At 34.6% G+C, this 25,325-nt stretch overlaps 5 protein-coding genes and 1 long non-coding RNA gene across 11 annotated transcripts in view; 4 read left to right on the forward strand and 2 right to left on the reverse strand.

Annotated features, from left to right (window-relative positions):
• LOC123679837 (rap guanine nucleotide exchange factor 4) overlaps positions 1-25,325 on the reverse strand; it is a 697,170-nt gene that overhangs the window by 262,259 nt on the left and 409,586 nt on the right. The gene's annotated exons all lie outside the window — the stretch shown is intronic.
• Positions 473-2,296, forward strand: LOC123680825. Its single transcript, XM_045618941.1, has 3 exons — positions 473-689; positions 750-1,006; positions 1,219-2,296. Exon 3 carries the CDS (start codon positions 1,364-1,366, stop codon positions 2,294-2,296), a length of 933 nt encoding a protein of 310 aa, XP_045474897.1. The 5' UTR covers positions 473-689; positions 750-1,006; positions 1,219-1,363.
• On the forward strand, positions 5,662-7,999 carry LOC123679856. The gene is made up of 2 exons (XR_006747449.1): positions 5,662-5,713; positions 7,176-7,999. It is a non-coding gene; the product is annotated as an uncharacterized LOC123679856 (long non-coding RNA).
• On the forward strand, positions 16,563-16,877 carry LOC123680826 (40S ribosomal protein S12, mitochondrial-like). Its single transcript, XM_045618942.1, has one exon. The coding sequence runs from the start codon at positions 16,563-16,565 to the stop codon at positions 16,875-16,877; it is 315 nt and encodes a 104-aa protein (XP_045474898.1).
• LOC123680827 (uncharacterized protein K02A2.6-like) lies at positions 20,486-21,013 on the forward strand. The gene has a single exon (XM_045618943.1). It carries the CDS (start codon positions 20,486-20,488, stop codon positions 21,011-21,013), a length of 528 nt encoding a protein of 175 aa, XP_045474899.1.
• LOC123680828 lies at positions 21,525-22,931 on the reverse strand. Its single transcript, XM_045618944.1, has one exon. The coding sequence runs from the start codon at positions 22,929-22,931 to the stop codon at positions 21,525-21,527; it is 1,407 nt and encodes a 468-aa protein (XP_045474900.1).

Below are 25,325 nucleotides of genomic sequence, written 5' to 3' on the forward strand. Positions count from 1 at the left end.
CTTCCTTTATTTTTGTGGTTAAAGGATATGTTTTGATTATAAAATGGAAGTAGATGTTTCTATATATTGGTGCATATTCAATTTTCTAATTAATAGTTACTCACTCAACATTAACACACAATTAGACGAAGTAAAATGCTCTGAACTAATCAGCACACTAATACAGAACGAAGAGGTTCTTGTCAGAACTATTAAAAAAATTGTGTATGAATAACACATGTGAGAGCTTATATCACACTTATATAATGACAGTTGTTGGAAATAATTCTGTTTGGGAAGCTTGAGCACAATTTAATACAACACAATTTTCTATTTAGAGCCCTAATTTCAGAGAGAATGAGAGATTCGAACTATTTCAAAGAGACTTGAGTTGACATATGATACGACGTTTTTTAACCGTCTAAATCATAGAACATCATGCTGCGCAACTTATAGGCAACTGAGATCACAGATTACGGATAACATAGATAGAACACTCGCCTTCCCCCACCCGAAATTAAGTTTTAGTTCTTGGCCCACGCGCTTGGAACCGCTGCAAGTCATTTGTTTACGTTTGGTTTGTTCTTGCAATATTATTTTAACCTAGAAGCTGAAAATGGACGTTTGTCATTGAAGTTGTTCAACTAAGTACAATTCTCGTACGCCGTAGAAATTCATTTGAAGAAAAAAATATACTTCCAAATTTCGAGGTAAGTGCTTCAATCTAACAAGTTTCAATTAAATAAATAATGCATATATTATTTTATCAGAATGCCTAGACTTAAGAAATGTTGTGTACAAGGATGTACCGATGAGACAAGTACAAGAAATCATTTCCCTAAGAGTAATTTGGATTAATTCAATAACTGGCTCCAAATGATCCAACCAAGATATTGGCAACAATTCAGTAGGCATCGAATTTATGAAGGTTATTTTGTGTGCCATTCACATTTTGATAAAAAATATCATCTTCCAGGAAGCCATCGTGGTCTTACTTGCAATGCCATACCTACAATCAGTATTCCAGGTAATTTTATCGAATTACTCAATTTTATTCATATTTAAACCCCTTAAATTTTTGTTCCATGTGTACTGTCCAATGGAGCTGTAGTATATTCTGGTTTAAACGATACTAAGAATTAGGCGTTACATAGTATATATTTCAGTAATAGTTATAGGATGTAGTATGTTTCTAGTTTGTTGGTTTTTGAATTCTGATGAACATTTGATTTTTTGTAGGTACTGTATGCACTGATTGATTCTCTCAATGTATCAAAGATTCGAAATACACAGGGTAAGTTTTTGAAGGAACCAATAACCACAAAATCAGAACATGAAATCTTTTGGAAAAAATCAATAAAATTTTTTGAAAACATGTATTTTTATGATGAAAAAAAAAAATGTGGTGGTACCTACCATAAAAAAATTTATTTTGACTTTGAAAGCTTTCGTTTACTTTAAGAGGAGGTTGTTGACTGAAAAAATTTTCAAGTATATCTTGACTGGTGCTTTTAATCAAGATATACTTGAAAATTTTTTCAGTTATATCCGAGGGCATGGTGTAAGGAACACTAATCCAAATATTGGCCAGTTTATGTCCTCTTTCAAATGCCTTACTTTGAATAACTTCATGTCCTCCCATTCTGTAGGTTCCAACTGTGAAGAGGATTTAACATCACATTGTTTGGATAATCTAAAATCATTTGTTTTATCAAAATTTCCTTTACCTCAAAATGTTGTGCTTGAAGATTTAAATATAGTTATTCCGAAATTAATAGTCCTTGAACAAAAATCAAAATTTAGTAGATGTACTTTAGTTTATATGTGTGGATTGATTTGTAAAATTTTATTTAAAGATAAATTGATCAAACAATGTGATAAGTGTAAAAAAAATTTAACCTTTAACAGTGAAGAATTGGGGGACATGGATTTTATTCAGGTAAGGCAGTATAAACACGGAAAGTTGACAAAACCTGGGCAATGTGTATCATTTTTATTTCGGCATTCTCTAAATTACCTTTTCTATATTATTCCGCGAATTTGTGAAAAAAAAAACATTTCCCTCTATTTAAAATCGTTTCTAATGAAATATTTGGACTTCAAAATTTTAAATTGTAATGAACATATGTTGGGGGAAAAAGTATGTGAGACAATAATAAGGTGTTCCTTGCACTGGTGGTGCAAGCAGGTAAACGAAATTATGAGTGGTACCGACACAAAATTTTCCAAGTTCCTTCTAACTTCCCCTAGTGAAGAATTTATTGATCCTATAAAAATAGGGGCAAAAAGGATCTTTGATACAAAGAGAAAAAAATGATTTATTTATTCAATTTTATATTTATTTATATATTTATTCATTTATTTATTCATATATTTATTTATTCAAATTAATTTATTCATGTTATTCATTTTTGTTGAAAGTAATTTTATTATTGTTGAAACTAATTTATTCTTTTATTGTTTGAACTAATTTATTTATTTAATGTTGATGCTCCTTTATTATTTCAATGTTGATTTATTTATACATATATTGTTTATTTTTTGTTGATTTTTTTATTTTTGTTTACTGCTAATAAATTATATGTTTATTCTACTATCGACTTTTATTTGCACAAAATGTAATATCATCACATATTATACCAGTTATTTATAAAAAAATTCAAATGGTTTTTGGTCATCATAGCACCAAACTCCATTTGGATTGCTTAATATTTCGTTAATAAATTCAAAACAAGTATAGGAAAACCAGTCACTTCAAATTTCCCGCGTTTGTCGAGTTTGTTCTTGGCCCATCCACCAGGGGGAGTTAATTTCAAATGATTCTACTTTAGGTAGGGGAGTGTCCCATCTATGATATCCGTAATCTGTGACTGAGATTAAGAATGCAGCGCCAAAATGAGCAAACGTAAAACTATAAATGTTGACATTGGAGTGTTTTGTTGTATTAGTTGTGTATGTATTTGCGTTATTAAAATTCGATTTTACAATAAATATAAAAACTTTTCAGACTTCTATAGGGAACAAATGTGTTACTGTGTATATTTTATTTTCATTTTAGGTAAAGGTGGAAGATATCATCATTTGTTTCAGTTCAGTCTAGTGTTATGCAAGGATGGAAGACTTCGAAAAATGACGAATAACAATCGTGTGCATATAATATGTGAACGGAGAAAGTCGCATATCCATTTTCATTTATTTATTAAGAGATAACTCAATTCACATAAAATGTTTCTAAAAATAAATTTGAATAACTAGGTTACTCGAAACTACTCATATCGACACCTATTTATCGAATTAAATTATTGCTTGACTAATGAATCATCAAAAAATAATGAGAATTCAATTCGAAATATTTCACTTATGAAATGTATTCATTTTGAAAATATATTCGGCAAATTATACGACTATTTTAAAATAATTAAAATGTGATAGAGAAGTATCATCAGTGTGCCCTGAAAAAAAATATATAGAATTTCTGAGGAAGGAATTTTTCCAATATTGTGTAAAGGTACCTTAGATTTGAAGACAATGCATCTTTGGCACAAGTCTTGTGAAATGCCAAATAAAACAGATAATGTCACATATGAAAGATCACATTTCAATTTTGGGTAAATGTTTACTATATAGAATTAATTTTAATAACGATCCGAAAGTGATGAAATTTTGCAGACTTACTTATTTTGGGTCTTAGATCACGAATCCGGTGACATATATTCCTCAATCTTGCTAGTTTTTTTTTGTTTAATTGTAAAGTTGCCCTAATGAAGGTGAGGTTATCCCCATTAATAGCTAGTTTTCTTGTATTTTATCAACTGATTCTCGTTAGAAATGATTAATTTCTCACACATTTCAAGCTTTTCCTGAACAAAAAATGCCTTTTTTTCGTCAAAAGCTACTATTTTATTAATTGTTTATATCTGGTGGCGGCCATTATGTTCAATACGTAACATCTGTCAAATTCGAAATAATCTTCAACGTTGCCAGTATGCCCAGATCTTCTTGATGGGATCGGTCTTTACTTGAAAATTCATATTAATAAATTGTTTGAAATTATGACGTATTATAAAACTGTATGGAAACTCATAATTTTCGCGCACCTATTTGAATAGAAAATTCGGCAAGTTTATTATAATTTATATATTACAACCTGATTTTAAGGTTTATTTACTGCGAAAATAAGTATTTTGGCCCATCTTTGTTAACTTGTTCCAACATTTTCCTACTATGATATGGTTGGAAAAGCTATCCAGCAAAGACCACGAGGAGGTGTAGGCCACCTATGCCAGGAAAGGATAATGGAAATGAGGAAAACTTGGGTTTTGGAAAAAAATAGGAAAAATTTGGAACGAGCAAGAACAACATGAATAGAAGTAGAATATAGTAAAATAAAGTGAAATATAGTAATTTGCAGTGAAATATACGTTGATGAAGCTAATCTTTAGATGGAAATATATAATCAAAATAAAACTAACTACTGGCACCCTCCCCTTCATGTTGAGTGTCTGTGGGGGGATATACTTCTGAAATGTATTTGAAGAAATCATGAAACCTATCGGTGAATTTAGGAAATTTCCGATGAAAATGATGCTCGGCCAAGTAAAAAACAAAATTGTCCGAGCGCCTTCCAAATCTAGGAATATCATGCCTGATATCCCTCCAAAGCCTCTCAACATTCTAGGTATGAGCTCCAGTGTCAGGGTCCATAAAGTTTAACGAGTGGTTTACCTTCAGATGTTGGAAACCCTCATTTTCCAAACAATCATAGGATCTCCAACAATCGGATATAACAGTGGTTTCTGGAAGAATCCACTCCTTGATTAATTCCAACAAAGTATCCTGACTCCTATAGGCAACTGCTCGCTCGATTCCCCCAAAAATCCACTGTCCCTCTATAATTCTACCTCGATCATATTTTCTCCTACCAAATTTCGCTTCATCTATTTCTACAATTTTGCCCGGTCCCCCTAAAGGTTCAGTATGATGGCGTACAATTATAAAACAAACTTCTCTGCAAAAACTAACCGAGTCTATAATTGTCCTTTTGCTCCATTCCATTTCGATTTCAAGTTGTTCTTACTTGATACCAACCAGCCAAAATGCGACAAACTGGCATATTTCCTGGTCAGACTTCTTACTTCCCGAGAAAAAAATGTTCGCTAATCACTTCACTGTAATCAGCTATATAGACTGATTTGATCAAAAGAGCGGGAATACTTGTTCAATGGAAACCATAGATAGTTGGAACCAATTAACAAAGATCTTCTCATATAATGCACTTGCCAATTTTTCAATCCCAAAAGGGCCGCGAAAATTCGATCCCTGTTAATAAGTCATATTAGTCATAATCTCATTCAATTCAACTACAAATCCGATCCCATCAAGAAGATCTGGCATACTGGCAACGTTGCTGATTGCATCGCTTCTGACAGGTATTACGTAAGAACCATAGACAAATATTTTCTCTATGGTAAGAAACATAATGGCCGCCACCGGATATAAACAATGAATAAAATAGTAGTTTTTGACGAAAAAAAGGCATTTTTTTTCAGGGAAAGCTTGAAATATGATTAATTAATCATTTCGAACGAGAATCAGTTGATAAAATACAAGAAAACTATCTATTAATGTGGATAACCTCACCTTCATTAGGCCAACTTTACAATTAAAAAAAAAAAAAACCTAGCAGGATTGAGGAATTTATGTCACCGGATTCGTGATTTAGGACCCAAAATTAGTAAGTAAGCAAAATTTCATCACTTTTGAATCATTATTAAAATTAATTCTATATAGTAAACATTTACCATTAATGGTATTATAGTAAACATTTACCATCAATGGAAAATGTTAAACTCCACTTGTAATCAAATTTGTACTATAATATTTACCTACATTATAGCCAACCCTACTACTTGATTCATCTTGATTTTGCCATAGAAAATAAATGAGAAATATTCAATATAAATATCCATAATTTCTGTTTCCTGTTTCTTTCAACTCAACTATTTGTTTTCACATTAAAACAATTACGGCACTCTTGGAAGTATGTCAATCATATGCTTTAGGATGAATTTATGGAATAGCAAAAGAATAAAAGTATTCAATCTCAATCAATTGAAAATTTGTCTAGTATGTACCTAGTGAGTTTGAATGGCCTGAAGAAGAATATAGTATTGTTCGATAGCAGCAGTCTTTAGTGGGATATTGATTGTTTTCATTATAATGGGACTATTTTGTGAAAACTTTCTTAAACATGGGCTTTATGGGTAATATGGACTTTTCAAAAAGGATGTTGATTTTAATGAAGTATCTTCTTATTATCAGAGCTGTGCCAAAGCTCAGTAATTTGTAATCAAATCGAGGAGTTGAGGTGAGCTTAGCTTATTCAAATAACTTTATTTTCAAACTAAGTTGGCTAGTACTTCAATTCTAAAACCTGGGACATGACATCATAGTAAATATTCATTTCTGTGGATTTTTTTCCACAACAGAACAGAGTTGCATTTAGCCAAAGTACCCAATTTTTTGAATTTCATAGATAATTTTTGTTTTTTTAAGATTAAGTTACTCGAAAACGGCGCTTTGTACAAGAAAATATGAAGAATACTTTTATTTTTCAAATTAGCCAAATATTCTTCAATGAACGTTCAAATTACTTTTGAGAGTTGGGTTCTTTGAATGTCTGGTATTTTTATGGGATGTAATGTTCATAATGAAGAAACTGAAAGATGTGTAGGGAATCTTGTGTTCAGAGAAGATGTATCACATCAAGGAAAAGCTATATTCCAAAAATCATTTCCTTCCATAGAACCATTTACGAGATATAGCCGAAAATAATTTTTTTTTACCGATTTTCAACAGCCTGTATCTTTGTAACCGGGCCGAATCGGAAAAAAGTGTTTCTTTTGACCTCAGGAATCTTCGGTTGAAATATATGTACAAGTCAAAGACTCACCCTGTAGAATATAGATTGTACCCATGTTGCAATACGCTCTATTAGTGTGACGTCACACACCGACATTTTTGGTTCTCCTGTCAGTGTTCGGAATCCAAACAAATAAATTGCCATTCGGTGTCGTTGAAGGAATTGGCTTATTTTCATAAATAATAGTATTTGAGGAACGATTTCAGTATTATTGATAGACAGAAGGAACGAGGTTAATACCAGTAAGTTCTATTGATTTCTTATTTCCTTGTAGGATACCCTCTAAGGCCTTGGTTACTTGCACCATTAAGGAATCCTTCAAATGAGCAGGAGGAAATATTCAAGAGGGTAAGAAGCATCATAGAAAGGTGTAATGGTTTACTGAAAAACAAGTTTTGCTGCCTCTTAAAACATCAAGTACTCCATTATCAATCAAAGAAGGCAGTATCAATAATATTGGCATGTTGTGTGCTACATAATATTTGTGTGGAAAATAAAATTGAAGAACCAGAACAAGATGAAGAATTCATAAATTATTAATGAAAGAAATTACTCGTTAATAGGCAGAAATCCAACTATTCTAGATCTAAGCGCTGGCAGACAGTTAAGGCAGTCGATTATTGAGAATAATTTCTCATAGCAATTTTGGAAAAAGTACAAGGACTCTCCTTCTGGAGCAACAGATCCCGACATTAGAGGAGCAAGAGATCCCAACATTAGAGAAGAAACACTCCCCGACATTAGACAATAGTCACACACTGTTCCACAGTATCAATGTGGTTCGTTCATGATATTCCCTCTGCTATATCATAAAAAAAATTCATTATTTGTTTCCTGTTTGTAATTAATGTTGGTGGTATGGTAGAAACAAAGTGCAACTTGTTATCAAAGAGAATTAACTGATTTCTCCACAGCACTCTTGACCACGAATTTAAATGAATGCTCTGTATATTATCAAATATCTATGGGACTGAATTTACCTTGAAATAAATATACATTTTTCACAGCAATTTAGTATGTGTAATTTTGATTATTTCAATACTCAACTGAGTTTTATGTCTTATGAAATTTTCAATACACAATAATTTGATAATCTTTGATTGTACAAAAAAAAAGGATTAAAAAGTTTTTAAGAAAAGAAATTTGTTTTAGACTAAAACTTCATCGTCATAAGCCTACGAGAAATATAAATTGGGTATCATTATGTATGACTATTATATGCATAAATTGGCTCTTGTTTCTTTTGTATATATAGTTGTGGGATTAACAAGATTAATAAGTTTACAAGATATTTAATAATATGTGAAAATTCGAGTATCTTCTTATAAATTTGCTTCCTCTTGCAGTTATATAAAAAATTATCCACATTCCATAGGGATGTTACTCGAAAAGTGTACCAAATAAAAAAATTATGTTTGAAGTTGATAAAGTATCTGCTCTTCTGGAAATTTTTCTTGGCTTTGATAAAGTACCATTATAAGATATATATTCATTGGACCCAATTGATAAACAATTCAGCAAAGGTCAAATTTGTTTTTAATAGAATTCAGGAAGATACTAATAAAATTAATCAATTGAAAACATTTGTTATTTAGTCGTCTTTAATAGTAATACTAATAAAATTAATCAATTGAAGACATTTGTTATTTAGTCGTCTTTAATAGTTGATGGTGACCGACTGTAGAATTTTGTGACCATCTGATTAAACATAATAAAGAAAAAAATTTGAATCTATAATTGAAAGGAATGCGAATTCGTTCAAATTTTACAGAAACAACAGACCTTAAATTTATTCAAGAAATTATCTACTGAATTTTAGAAATTTATTTGCTAAAGTATGTAACAAAATGTTATGATATAATAATGCAATTCTTATATTGAACTTAAATTTTGATGAATTATAATGCATATATTTAACTTTGTATATTAGGGTACCTACTTATATGATCCCTTTGCTTGAAAGAAACAAAATTTTTCTAAATAAACTGTTTATTTCGTTGTTAATGTTCTGTACAATAATTCAGTTTCAACTGTCTGTCAGTTTGATCATCTTGGCAGTTGGGTTTGTCTCCTTTAAAAAGTTATTTCCTTCATCAATAATTCCCTGATCAGCATTAGCAAAGGTCAAAGATTTTTTGGATGAGATAATTGAGTAAGCCATGAATATTTCAGTCTTCCTTGTATTCTTTTTAGTCTTAATTCACTTCTTCTTTGTATGTACATCATCTCCAGATCCTGCATCTTTTTTTGCTTGTACTCCATTTTTTTCTGCTTGTATTCCATTTCTTTCTGCTTGTGCTCCATTTCTTTCTGCATGTACTCCACTTCTTTTTGCTTGTACTCAATTTCTTTTTGAATGTACTCCATTTCTTTTTGCTTGTACTCCATTTCCATATTCACTTTTACTAATTCTTGTGTCACTTTAGTTCTAGAGTTACTTTTTCGAGAAATAATTCGCAAAGGATATTGCTTTGGTTTTGTTTAGGTACATCCATAGATAAACTAGTTTGTCTATGGGTACATCAATTCCATAAAATGATAAATTTTCTTTATATTTTTTTAAATTTGTTGGACTCAGCCCCCGATTTAGGTGCAAAATTACCATAATCTGTTCAAATGTTAATATTTAGATGTATTTTTCATTTTAAACATAAGTTTGATGAAACCGTTGACGGAAGAAAGTATTAATTCATATTCTAATAAATGAAACACCATTTTATGATAGGCAACTTTTCATACAACCTACAACTTCAAATCCGCTGCCTTGGACCCATAGAAATATAATATAATTATGTTATATTTCTATGCTTGGACCCAACGGTTTTTATCTCGATACAAACTTGGCAACGTTGTGACATAAACGACATTCTCTGTGACAAATGACAAAGATGCACACGTGAGGTGAGGTGTCACTTCAAAATTCGATTATAAGTGTTATTATCATTTATAATTAGCCCATTTTACTGCTTATGTTAAATGCAGTAAGTTTATATAAATATATATTACTCATGGTTTATTATGGAAGAATCGAAATAAATGTATTGAATTGTTATACGTACACATATATTTAGTGTTCTGTGCGTACACTTGGCAATGGTGGAATTATTGTATGACAGTAAAAGTGACCTAAAATTACTATCAAAATATCATTTGAAGCTTTAGTTATTCTTATCCATTTGTTTTTTCCATATTTATAGGTGCTAGATGTATTTTAGATTGAGAAATAATAGAAATTAATAATTTTTCTGTAATGTCCCAGAAAAATAGTTTCAAGGTCGCTCTTGAATTTGGCAACGTCGATCCCCCTTTTTCCTATTTTAATTACGGCGGAGCCTAAAATGGCTCACTAGCAAGGTTTATAGATTTAGTCAGGTTGTCTCGTAACTTTCAACCAATCAGCGTCAACCATTCGTGACGTCACTCGGTTTACACATTCAAATATATAACATTTGATTGTAATGAAATCGTGGGTTTTCACGGATTTTCTTATTAGTTTGATCGCGTATATCGTTTGTAGCCTGTCCTAAATAGTATTTAATATCTTCAATCATAAAATAGCTACGATAAAATGTCTGTCAATGATGCAATGATACAGACACTTTATAGACCTTGAAAGACACCGGATGACGCGTTACCCCACTCTTCAAACCAAGTTACGAGACAACCTGTGTAATCTACAGACCTTGTCACCAGCTCACAGTGTTGCTAATCGGCGGAATTTTTGAGCATGGCGGATTTTTTTCGATTCACTGATTGGGGCAATAGATGTCGGGCCGGTTTGAAATATATGGATTTCTTCAAATATGGTTATCATAAGTTACTCACTGAGACACTCTGGGGTATATTGCTTTCACGGTCTTATGCATTCTATACGCTCTATTAGTGATGTTTGATGATGATGATGATGATATTTTACTTCTACAATAATGATGTTGATAAAACTCATAGTATTTATGTATATATATTTTCTTTTTTAATTGTATACCTATTGCCTAAGGACCTCGGTCGATGGCCTATCGATTCTTATTAATAAAGAACTTGTTGTTGTTGTTGTCTTAATTTCAAAAAGATATGTCAATTTTTCACCTGGGGTGTTAAAGGGTTGTTCGAGAAAAGTTTTAATTGATTCTTCTACTAAATTTTCTGTTTCGATACCTGACAGCGTTTTGGTTAAGTCGTGGATTTCTGCATATGATTCGGCTATATGGTTTGCCTTATCCTTATCGTTGACTAATAAACCTTGGTGGCTCTGAAGGGGAGGGATTTTGCGAAGACTATCTTTTTGTTTTAGCGATTTAACCAACTTCCACATATCGCTTGAGTTGGTTAGATTTTGAGTCTTCCCATCTTTTTGTTTTCAAAGAAGAGATAAGGGCGACTTTTTCCTTGTATTCATGATATAAACTTTCACTAAAATTGCATTGGAGCCTTTTTCTGGTTTTGTTTTTGGACCTAATAAATTCTCTTACTTCAGAGGGTTAGTTCTATGAAGTCGTATTTTATACTTGATTTATTTGTTGAGAGTTTCAAACATCTTCGAATAGTGCTTGTGATGTTATCAACGGCTTTTTCAATTTTGAGAACGGCATTTATTTGTAAATTTACCTTGATGTATTTATTACACGATTCTTTGAATTTTGTCCAGTCGTTTAAGTAGGTAGGTATTTTTCTTTGAATATATTGGTTTGACAGTTACAATTTGGAATGGCCGACAGTACAGGTAAATGATCAGAATCTAATTCATTTAATGCAAATGGTTCTTTAATTGCTAAGTTTTTCGAAATCGTTAGGTCTAATGTTGAAGGGTTTGCATTTCTCGGAGGAAAATACGTAAAGGAATTTTGTGGATAGTTCAGAATATAATTTGAGTTACTCAGAAATTTTGGAAATAAGTTTCCATTTCTATTGTTTGTTTGGCAATTCCAAAGGGTATTTCGACTATTGAAGTCCCCCAAAATGAGGGTTTTATGACCCAGAGCCATTAGAGCGGTCATTTCGTTCAAACATAATGGACTTTGATGTCGGTTGTAGATATTAACTATTGTTATATTACCGATAATAGTAATTTGGTAGTTTGGGGGGCGTTTTTGAGCCGAGTTTCGACTCTTGGATACATATTATATCTATTTTGTTTTCGTTTGTGAAAATTTCAAGTTCATTAATTTTATTTTTAATGCAAATGGCATTCCATGTAATTATTTTGAGATCTTTTTTGAGTCTCGTATAAACCATATTTTCCGCTATTTTACTAATGATCAAGATTTTATCTAGAGGGGAAGTGCTGTTTTTCAATGCGATTTTTAATTCTTTTATGAGTGTTATTCTTCTTCTTTTGGTGCCTATCCATTCTGGATGTTGGCTAACATGATGGCGACACGGACCTTATCAGTTGTGACAAATGGCAGATTTCGTTCAGTTCCCTGAATTTCTTTCAAAAGGGATTGGAATTCTCACATAGGATCTTTATCAGGTGATTGTTGGGGGATATTTTTAACCGCATTCACGTAGTTCATGGAACTGGTATTTAAAGGAAGAGTACTTATAGGTTTTGAAGGAGATATTGTCGGTTGTTGAGGTTTACGGGGTAAAGTATTTTTGTTAATTTGCGACTCGACAGTCGACATACCTTATATATGTAGGGGACCTTTGGTAATTTGCCGTGTGTGGTCCTCCGCAGTTTGCACACTCGACTTTTTCTATCCTCCCTTTTGTGGACAATCTTTTGTTAAGTGAGCTTTTCCGCATTTGACACACTTCGGTTGTACATTGCAGTTGCTTGAGCCGGGGTGACACGCACCTGACTGGAAAGCAGCTTATAGGTCTATGCAATCCTTGGAACATTAATAAGAGGAATGGAAATCACCTTGTAACTGAAGCATTTGTTTTGATACCGACATTCGTAGCTCCTTGTCTGACCGGCGTCTATAGCAGTGGCGTAACATATTTTGATTTGTTTCGAAATAGTCAATTGATGCTCAAAAATAGTTTAGAGTGTGATTTATTTATGAAAATTCTTTCGTAATTAGTAAAGATCAATGTTTTTCTCACTTTTATGATTTAGCCATTGTGAAGTTAGGAAAAAGATTTCTGATAATTATTAAACATAAATACGGATAAAATCTTTTCCACTGTACGAATTTCACTTTAACACTCAAATTATTATTTCACATTTCTTAAGATGTGAAGGGCAGTCGGAATTTGCAGAATATCTTTTTTTCTGTTGCATTTTCTCATATAAAATATTTTCTGTAAATTCCTCAAGAATCTGATTTTACGATTTATTCAACAATGAATGGTAGGATCGGCTGATGGATTTGAATTAAATTTATTCAATTTTTTCAGACCATAATAAACTAGTGAAAACTATTTTTCATGAACAATGATTTACTGAAAATTTGAGGTAAATTGTCTTAGACATAAATTCTGGTGTTTGCATTTCAATAAAAAGATTCTTCGCGATTGCATTCTTACTATCTTTTCAGATAACTTCAGTGATTTCTTCATTTCTAATTTTGAGTGACCAGTACCTAGTACTTGTAGTATAGGATCCCGATATAGAACGACCTTCACCGAGATGCTTATTTGATAAAACGTATTTTATATTTAATTTAACATGTCAATGATGATGATATCACATATGGGTTGCCTAACAAATTTTAGTCCAGAGTAGGTTTAATTAATAATTAAAAAAAATTTTTTTTTCGAACATTTCACCGGTTTGCTTATTAGATGAATTCTATACCAATCGAAAGTATGAAGCCCATAGAATGTGCAAACGTTAGGTTGCCTATTTTTTTCCGGTCACAACTCTCGGTTGCCAGGTATAAACAGGTCAATCTATACTAGCATTTTGCAACGGTCTGACTATTTAATCAAAATCAATATGAATAAAGATTATTTTATTATGAACACGGTGGTATAGGGTTGCCTGCGAAAAATCAATCCAGAATCCCGGTTGTCGAATTTTAAAAAGTTAAATATTGGTGCGAGTGAGGACACAGCATAGCAGCTGTTTGAAGTCTGTCCAGTGAAAGAAAGAGAGTGCGCATGCTATTTGTTCTTGGAAATGAAAAGGATATATGCGTGCATTATTTTGGAGCAGATAATTATCAAAATAGATGAATAGTTATTTAATTTTTTTTTAATCAATTAATTATTTATGTGTGTATATTTTTTATGTGACACTAAATGAAAAGGATAGCGATAGATTCGTGTATGCGTGCATCATTTTGGAGAAGATAATTTTTGAAATAGAGGAATAGTCAATTAATTATTTATGTGTGTATATTTTTTATGTGACACTAAAGAATCTTTACTAAAAAAGAAGGTTATATTAATACATATATAATACTAATCTTGCAAATTTCATCTTTATTATTAGACGACAAAATGAAAAACAACAATTGAAAAATACTTCTGTTTTTCATGAAAAATTATAAATACAAAAATTTTTTGAAATTATTCATGTTCCGAGTCATCGAACATATAACTATGATCTCCAACTTCTGAATCTTCTTCGTCATCATCACTCTCCGTTTCAGTTCTTTCGACAATGTCTTCTATCTTCAAAGGTGTATGATCCCCAATGAATCCTACTGGTTTAAAATATTCATCTAAGAACCAACCGCAGTTCTCAGGCTGAAGTTTCACGCATATTGGATCCGTTGCATTAAGCCACATGGAATTTACAAAAATAGTTCGTGAAATTTTTTGAATTAATGATATCCAGCATGGTGGTATGGAGTTGGAGTCGAAGCCTTTTATTTTTTCTAAGAAGTGCTCACTGTCTTCTTTGGCAGAATAATTTTTCATGAAAATGCGATATCTCATGCGAAAATAAAACAAGATTTTATTTCAAAATTTGAACGACAAAACAAAAGGAGAAAAAAACCGAACAGAAACAAATAGGATCAAAATAGCAAATATAAACAAACAAATTTATATATTTAAATAAACAAAAGGATATAAATAGAAATAAAAACTAAAATCTTTCAGATGAAAATAACATTAAATAAAGAAATGAATTACTACAGTTGAACATAAAAAAAATTATTGAAAAATCAGCATCAATCTGCAGTCAAATCATCGTCTTTAACATCCATACATAAATTTTCACTATCCATCGAATCGAGTATATTTTTTGTAGGTTGGAAACGACAACAATCACCTATCTCTTTAAGTCCTTCTTTAGCATGTAATAATAATGCTATATTTTTATTTAGAAATCTGTTTCTATTTTTTGTTTTGATGCGGTTAATAGCCGAAAATATTCTCTTGCATTTGGCATTCGAAATCTGAAATATGCAGCCACCCAAATTTGTCGATGAAATTCCAGTTAGACATATTTTTTTCCACTGAATAGAATACCAAATGAGAGATAATGGTATATTTTCAACGGAAGTTTACACACCACCTGTTTTCAATGAGGCACCCTTCGGATATTCCATCATTCTTCGTATTTATTCTCAGCCGACAGAAGTTTTATGATTTTATTATGTTTAAGTAGGTACGTTCTTCTAGAAACACGTAGAACGTAGAACCTCAATGAGAATGAACAATGAATTGATTCATATTTTAAAACTACCAAAATCTACTAAAATCTACCAAAGGATTTCTTCCTACTAAAAACTCCATGAAAATGCGAAAAATCTACTAAAAAAGTAGATTTCTACTAAATCTGGTCACACTGTATACGAGTCTATCGCTATCCTTTTCATTTCCAAGAACAAATAGCATGCGCACTCTCTTTCTTTCACTGGACGGACTTCAAACAGCTGCTATGCTGTGTCCTCACTCGCAGCAATATTTAACTTTTTAAAATTCGACAACCGGGATTCTGGACTGATTTTTCGCAGGCAACCCTATACCACCGTGTTCATAATGAAATAATCTTTAATCATATTGATTTTGATTAAATAGTCAGACCGTTGCAAAATGCTAGTATAGATTGACCTGTTTATACCTGGCAACCGAGAGTTGTGACCGGAAAAAAATAGGCAACCTAACGTTTGCACATTCTATGGGCTTCATACTTTCGATTGGTATAGAATTCATCTAATAAGCAAACCGGTGAAATGTTCGGAAAAAACATTTTTTTTAATTATTAATTAAACCTACTCTGGACTAAAATTTGTTAGGCAACCCATACGTGATATATTCATTGACATGTTAAATTAAATATAAAATACGTTTTATCAAATAAGCATCTCGGTGAAGGTCGTTCTATATCGGGATCTTAGACTATTGGGTATTTTAGTCTGGTTGCCGATCTTTCCATCCTGATGTTTTGTTTATATTTTCTATCTATTGTGAACAGCGCAAATCTTCCTCCTTTGCATTTATATTCGGTTCAATGTTATTTACCTGCTTTTCAATAGTTACTATGGTTTCCTTCATTTGGATGTGTCAGGTTTTTAATGATGATGTTTGTTTCATATAAGAATTTTTATTATTATTACTGAAGAAGGAGAGACTCTCCGAAACGTCTAATTAAATATTCTTATATGAAACAAACATCATCATTAAAAACCTGACACATCCAAATGAAGGAAACCATAGTAACTATTAAAAAGCAGGTAAATAACATTGAACCGAATATAAATGCAAAGGAGGAAGATTTGCGCTGTTCACAATAGATAGAAAATATAAACAAAACATCAGGATGGAAAGATCGGCAACCAGACAAACATACCAAAGTACTACTGGTCACTCAAAATTAGAAATGAAGAAATCACTGAAGTTATCTGAAAAGATAGCAAGAATGCAATATGCAATCGCGGCTAATAGGAAGTGCGTACTTGTAAGACTGTCAAACGGAAAAGAAATGGTAGCTTACATTCCTGGTATAGGTCATAATTTGCAAGAACACAACATCGTTTTGGTGAGAGTAGGAAGAGTACAAGATTGTCCTGGTGTTAAACTGAAGTGTGTCAGAGGAAAGTTTGATTTGGGACATGTAATAATAAATAGAAAATAGATTTAAATATTGTAGATTTTGATTATCTCTTTATTGAAATGCAAACACCAGAATTTATGTCCAACTTTTTTGAAATTCAAGACCAAACACATCAATTTTAATTGTATCTCACCGGAAAATTTCAGAAAATAAAACAAAATTTCATCAGACGAACAATAAACTTACTTATTACAGACACCACGAAACAAATTGATACAATGAAGAGTGAATTGAATTATTTTATCGAGAACATTCAAGATAGTGAAACAGATGAAACAGTACGGGAATTTATGATTGACATACACAGAAAACAAACGAATATAATAACAGAATGTACAAAAACCCACAATGAAAAACTAGAAACTCTGACTAGAAGTACAAAAATACAAAGAGACACCAAACAATTGACAGACGATACAATAGAGAACATCACACAAACAACATTCTCCCCATATGTAATTGATACTGGTAAGGGTACGCTTATCAAAGCACCAACTTTGTGGAATACAAAAGATTGTTCTTATTTCTACCACGGAATGGGATACCCTTAGATTCGGATAAAACACTTGGGTTTTTATACTTATATTTGAACAATAACAGTATACAACGATGAAAATGAAATAGGTTATGAACCAAAGTGGACTGTATTTCTATGATATGTCAGCTGATTGCTGTCTATACAACACTACTATGAAATCAGGGATTTGAAAGAGAGTTGAGTGAAGGTAACGATCGGTTAGGTCGAATTGAGACCACAGAACTTACACATTAATGATTTCTTGTTCCTTTTTGGCTGGCCTCAACCGTCTATTGAAAATTGAAATATAATTCTAATACATAAACTCCGACATACCGCCAACCTTGAAACCTGATGGTTTCAAAATAATGAAAAAAACAAAAATATATAAAATATCTTAAAGCTATAAATGACACAAATGAAAAATGCTGAAACCTTGTGATGACAATACTGAACATTTTAATTACTGTCAATGGGAAGCACGCACAATTTTTGAATTGTTCTCATCACTTCACCGTTTTGCACCTTGACTGACACTACTCGTATGAGCCCATCTGCACCAGGAAACAACTTCTGAACTCTGCCTAACTTCCACTTCAAAGGGGGGAGGTGATCTTCCTTGAGAATGACCAATGTTCCTGGTTTCAATAGGTTTTTACACTCAGTCTTCCACTTTGCCCGTTGTTGAAGTGTGGAAATGTATTCGATCGACCATCTTGACCAGAATTGTTGCAGCACCTGGGTTGCTCGTTGGTACTGGGTCAATCGGTTACTTTGTATTTCCTCAAGATTAGGTTCTGGGATGGCTATTAAAGGTGCGCCGATGAGGAAATGACCTGGGGTGAGTGCCTGGAGATCTTGTGGGTCTGATGATAAAGGTGTCGAAGGTCTTGAATTAAGACAAGCCTCTATTTGTGCAATTATTGTGTGTAGTAATTCAAAGGTTGGAGTGAAATTGGTGTTAAGTGACCTATATAAATGAAATTTGGCTGCCTTTACAGCTGATTCCCATATACCACCTTGATGAGGTGATCTGCTTGGGATGAAGCTGAAAGTTATTGATTCGGAAGCTAATGAAATACCAATTTCACTTTCATTTTCAGTCAGGATTTTTAAAAACACTTTCAGCGCAGAGTTAGCACCTATAAAGTTTGTGCCATTATCTGAAAATATCTTTACAGGTTTACCTCTCCTACTAATGAAACGTTTTACGCAATTTAAGAATGAGTCAGTGCTCATATCACTAACTAATTTTAAATGAACATCTTTTGTAGCAAAACACACAAATATGCACAAGTATGTCTTAATGATTTTGGAATTCCTTAATTTATTGGACTTTACGCTAAACGGACCCGCGAAGTCTGTTCCACAATGTAAAAAGGGACGTGAGGCTGTAATAAGCTCCTTGGGTAAATTGCTCATTAATTGTTGCATTGTGATGGGTCTTGCACGGAAACAAACTATACATTTCCTTAAAATGGACTTTATTCTGGCCTTGCCTGCAATGGGCCAGTATTTCTGTCGTATGATCGATAAGAGAGGCAATGGACCAGCATGTAAATTTTTGTAATGGAACTGTTGACTGTCATTGCATGATTTTGAGGTAGAAGGATTGGAAATTTTCGATTATATGGCAAGTCTATTGCGTTTCCTAGTCTGCCGCCAACCCTGACAATACCTTCCTGATCAATGAATGGATTCAAAGATGAAATTTTACTGCTCTTGGAAATTGATTTCCCTTTTGAAAGTGCAGTAATTTCTTCCGGAAATGCCTCAATTTGGGCCCTTTTTATTAAAAGGTTTGTAGGGAATCTATCGATTCCCTCGAAAATATTCCGTCCGAGAACGAAAATCTTAAAAACAGAAGAACTCGGTGTAAAAACTTGGAATAATTAAAGCCACACCCCTTAGGGATCCGTAGAAAGGCGTTGTGAATGGCGAATAGAAAACAGCCTGAATGCCCTTAAAACTCGGCATTTCAGCGAGAATAATTCAACAGAGTTCAGACCATTCTACAAGAAACTACGACTTCCACAGATGTTCCACACTTGCACCGACAACGAGAAGATTGAAGAATATCACATCTGTTCCCGACCTGCGAAAAACTACCTGCGACCGAGCCACAACGACCCAAGCGTCCAGCGACCCTAAGAATCTAGACAAATACTCATTTTCTTCAAACTCTTTTAGTGGGTTGAAATAAATCGAATACGTATTTTTTTATCCCGTTCTTTTATTTCCCTAAATTCCTTGGCAGTGAACTACTTGATAGTCACCGTATAAGGACCACTACCCACAAATTGGTGACCCCGACGTGATGACGGAAAGCAGCGGCGTTTGAGCGCAGAGGCGACTCACTGCCCCGCTCAACGTTACGGCTACTGGGGTGTCCATCGGACACTAGAGCCGATGGCACGCCGAGCTTCGTGTTTCCGTTGTCACAGCACTCAAGCCCGACGTGATGGGAATGACCGTCTTAGCGATGTGTCCCGAAAAGCAGAAGGTTGATGCAAAGCTCCCATATATCTGCAATTTCCAACGAAACTCTAGACGCCCATTCCCATGACGTGCAATACGTGCTCCTTGGTCTGCCGCGGTAAAGCGGACCTGAATAGGCGGCATTCACCGTCCGCACGATGCCGCGAGGTGCAGCTCTGATTAGGCGGCAATCACTCGGCTGCACCGATGACCTCGTAACACGCATAAGTTTCGTTCCTCCGTCACTGGGGAGGGAGTCATGTGGCGGCTTCTCATAAAGCTCCACATAGCAACAATAAATACAGCATTCGGTAGCCTAGATGTTAAGAGGTAGACTCACTCACCGAGATGCGACAAGGTGCCGGGTTCGAGTCCCGGCGGCTCCCGATAATAATAAATTCCCCAAGCGTCTGTGACACGGCACACACAAATATACCAAAGTCACACTGATGAGTCCGGTGTGTGTGCCAGGGACGAAACGCATAAGTAGGCATATGTGAAATCCTACAAGAACGCAGATTGCAGGAAATGGTCCCGCACCTGCTTAGAGTGTCAGCGATCCAAAGTTACTCGTCACGTCATCACTCCACCAGGGTCATTCACGCCACCGGTACGTCGATTCGATCATATACACATGGACATTATCACCATGCCGTACGCCGAAGGTTACCGATACTGCCTCACCTGTGTCGACCGATTTACCAGATGGCCAGAAGCAATTCCCCTCCAGAACCAGGAAGCATCCACCATCGCTAAGGAGTTCTACACGAATTGGATAGCGAGGTTCGGCACTCCACTCCGGATAACCACAGATCAAGGGAGACAATTCGAGTCAAGCCTGTTCAACGAGCTATGTCAGTTGACTGGCACGAACCACATCCGAACCACCGCCTACCACCCAGCAGCCAACGGTATGGTAGAAAGAATCCATCGACAGCTTAAGGCAGCAATCAAATGCCACAACAACGACAGATGGACCGAAACGCTTCCCAGTGTCCTCCTAGGGATGAGAGCAGCCTGGCGGGATGACATGAAAGCAACCGCTGCAGAAATGGTATACGGAGAGCCATTAAGATTGCCTGGAGAATTTCTACCTACAAGTACGGATGACGGTGCGGACACAGCCGACTTCGTAGTGAATCTGAGGCAACAAATAAGATAAATTAGACCTATCAACGCCAACCACCACGGAGAACGACCCAGCTTCGTGTTCGAGGAATTGGATACGTCACCGTTCGTTTTCGTCCGACATGAGGGCCCAAAATTAGGTTTGCAGAAACCCTACGACGGACCATACGAAGTTTTGAGGAGAGACCCAAAACATTTCATCATCAAGATCAATGACAAGGAAACGACGGTGACAATCGACCGATTAAAACCAGCCTACATATTTGACAATCGCGAAAATGAAGAGCATGAGGAAGATCACACAGAAGATCCAGTAGAAAACGAAGCCAATGATCAAGCTATATTCCCGGAAACGAGGAAAACCAGATCCGGTAGGAAGGTACATTTCCCAAAGAAGTACCTAACTATGATTTCGTAACTTCGTTACTGGTGGGTGACTGTGTAGGGAATCTATCGATTCCCTCGAAAATATTCCGTCCGAGAACGAAAATCTTAAAAACAGAAGAACTCGGTGTAAAAACTTGGAATAATTAAAGCCACACCCCTTAGGGATCCGTAGAAAGGCGTTGTGAATGGCGAATAGAAAACAGCCTGAATGCCCTTAAAACTCTGAATCTAAATATGTAAGCTATGACCCGTTGCAGTTTTGTCAATGATGTATACCTTGTAAAAAGATCAAACCGTTGAGTGGCTGATACTAAACTAATACAATTAGTTTTCTGTTGTGGCATCTCATCAGGGAATTTTACGTCATGTTTTGGCCAAAACTGTTCATCCATTGAAATCCAGGGAGAAGCATTCCACCACAACTCACAATTGGCTAGCTCGACAGGTTCGAGACCCCTAGATATGATGTCTGCTGGATTCTCCTTACTTGCCACATGCCTCCATTGATTAAGTCTTGTTAACTGCTGTATTTCTGCAACTCTATTTGATATGAAGGTTTTCCACTTGTATGGTTCCCCTGCTATCCAAGCTAGTGTGATCTGTGAATCACACCAGTATGTGATTTTCTGAATGTTCATGTCTAGTGCCTTTACTACTGAACTCACTAGTCTAGCTAGAAGTAGTGCTCCACATAACTCCAGTTTGGGCAATGAAATGCATTTCAGGGGAGATACTTTCGACTTGGCACAAATGAGTCTGACAAGGTGATTACCAGTCGAATGAGTAGACCGAGCGTAGATACAAGCACCATAAGCTTGTTCGGATGCGTCACAATATCCATGGATTTGTATTCTCTTTGCTGTAGCACTTATTACTTGTCTTGGCATTTTGACCTTGTTGATCCATTCAAATTTATTTTGAAACCTTAACCACTCAGTATGAACGTCATTGGGGACTGATTCATCCCAAGATAGATTTAGTTTCCACAATTTCTGCATTATCAATTTGGCCTTGATGATGCATGGACCCACTAATCCTAAGGGATCAAAGGTTTTTGAAATTGATGATAGGATGATTCGTTTTGTGACCCTGTTATTTGTTGGAATGACTCTTGTTGTGAAATATAAAATATCTCTTGAATTCCAGAGTAAACCTAATATTTTGCTGATTCCATCATCCGATATCAAATGTCCAATCGATGCCACATTTTCCTTATGAATAACTTCCTGTGAGTTGGAAGTCCACTTCCTCAAGTTGAAATGAACCTTTCCCAAAGTTTCTTGTAATTGTCCCTTGAGTTTTCTTGCCTCCTTAACCGAGTTTGCTCCTGTCAATAGGTCATCAACGTAAAAGTCCTTGATGATGACTTTTGCGAGCATTGGATTTTTCTCCATTGTGTCCAAACCAACTTGATGCAGGCAACGTACTGCTAAATATGGAGCTATTGACGTGCCGTAGATTACAGTTGTCAATCTGAACTGTTTGATTTCTTCCATGATGTTTGGTCTCCAGAGAATTCTTTGCAAGTCTTGATACTCATCTTGAACAAGAACTTGCCGATACATTTTTTCAATGTCTGCGGTTAAAGCAATGTTATGTTCCGAAAGCGAACAAGAATTGTAAAAATGTCTTGTTGAATGGTGGGACCGACTTTCAATCGGTCGTTCAGTGAGATTCCTGAAGTCGAAGCACACGGCCCATTGAAAACCACTCTCAGTTTGGTCGTTGAACTATCTTCCTTCCAAACTCCATGGTGAGGCAAATAGTTTACCATGTTGGCCTGTTTTTCTTCGGTTACCAGTGTCATGTGCCCTAATGATTCATATTCCTGCATGAACTTGATGTAGTGGTCTTTGAAATTGGGATTTCTTGATAACTTCCTTTCAAGACTTTGGAACCGTTGAAGAGCAGTTTCATATGTGTCACCTAGATCTTCAATGTTCCCTTTTATCATTAAAGGTACTATGAACCGTCCAGTTGCATCTATTTGTAGCCTGTACTTGAACTCCTTCTCACACTCTTCTTCTTCTCGACTTGCAAATGTCTCCTTCGAACACTCCTCAAGTTCCCAAAATTTTTGTATTTGGAATTTGATATCAGGTTCTCTTACCAGATTGCATATCCTGTGAGACTTCTGTATCATTTGATTAATGTTCCCTGAAACTATCCATCATAATTTAGTTTTTTGCAAGGTTGGGTGATTGCTGTTGCCTTTGATCTGACCGATGCACATGAGATCATAAAACAGGGAAGCTCCGAGTATATGTCAATTTTGCCTGGTCTGTGGAACATATTATCTGCTAGTTGGATATTTTTCGGTATTTTCAGATTGATCATTGCTGTTGGCATGTTTTCTGTGATTTTATCTGAAATCAAGAATGTCAAATCTACTTGAAGAATTTACCTTAGATTTGAGTTTGGCTCTAGTTGTTTCCGTGATGTGTGTGAGTCCTTGATTGATGCCCACTACTGGAATATCGACCTTGTCTGTTGGCAACTTCAACCTTTCTGCAAGTTCCGTTGTCATCAAATTGGACTGGGATCCTGAGTCTAATATTCCTCTAGCCTGTATGTGCTTTTCTTCATGATCAACAATGTCAACAATCACTGTTGCCAGCAAAACTTCTGTGGAATCCGTGGATGATATAATCGAAACGAGACTGCTTTGGTTCTCCACAGGCTTGACTTCTTCACTCTTGATAACAATCTCAGTGTGTTTTGTGTCCTTTCCATTTTCCTCGGGTGTGGTATTTATGTGAAACAGGGAATTATGCTTCTGTCCAAAATTCTTACAACCTCTTGATGCGCATGATCCTACCTGGTGATTGAGTTTGAGACAATTAAAACATAGTCTCAACCTTTTTACTTCATTGCGTCTTGCTTTGATGGACAATTTCAGGAACTCTGTACAATAAAATATTAAATGTCCCTGGTTGCAAAAAAGACATTTATTATTACTGTTTCCACTCGAGGTGACAAACGTCTTGCGGTTGTGTCTATACTCAATAGGTTTATGTTCCGTTTTGCTCGAACATTTGTTTGAAGTTAATGTTTCCAAGAGAGCACACCGGTCCTGAATGAATCTAACAAATTCTTCCATTGTTGGCAATTTTGATGAAATATTTGCAGATTCTCATGCCTTCCTAGTTTGATAGTCCAGCTTGGACGATATGAGATGAATGAGTAGAAGATCCCACTGATCTACTGGCTGCTTGAAATTGTCTAAAACTCTCAATATTCTTTTAATGTCATCCAGCATTTTTCGTAGCATGCTAAATGATTCTTTGGTTATGGAGGGCAAATCAAAAAGTTCTTGTACGTGGCTGTTAATAATGAGTTTATTATTTTGAAATCTTTCTTTCAATAAATTCCATGCTATTGGATAATGGTCATTTGTTACCTTTAACGCGAGTATTACCGCCTCAGCATCCTTTTTTAAACATGACTTGAGATAGTAGAATTTTTGAATGTTGTTAAGACTTTCATTGTTATCAATTATCGATAAGAATGTGTCATGGAACTCTAACCACTGATTGGTATCTCCTGAAAATGTAGGGAGATCTATTTGCGGAAGATTGATTGATTGAAACGAGGAATTTGCTTGACACAATACTTGTGCATACTGTGTATTGTTCTGAATTGACGATTCTAATAAATCTGTGGCTGTAGATATTAATTGGAAATATGATTCCTCAAATGCTTCTAACTCTACTAAATATGATTCTTTATTGTCAGGATCTAGCTTAATGAGACTAATGTGATAGTCTTCATAAATGTTCAATATTGGTCGAATTGTGTCTATCCTGATTTTCAATCCACTAATCAGATTATTATTCTGAATGACTTGATCAATGAATTTTTTGAATCTAGCTAGTTGGGCTGAAAGATTTTCTCTAGATAGTATGATAGACTGAATTTTATCTGATTGACACATGGTTGATACTATATAATATTACACA

Source organism: Harmonia axyridis, chromosome 5 (genome assembly GCF_914767665.1).
Source record: "Harmonia axyridis chromosome 5, icHarAxyr1.1, whole genome shotgun sequence".
Classification (NCBI taxonomy): Eukaryota; Metazoa; Arthropoda; class Insecta; order Coleoptera; family Coccinellidae; genus Harmonia; species Harmonia axyridis.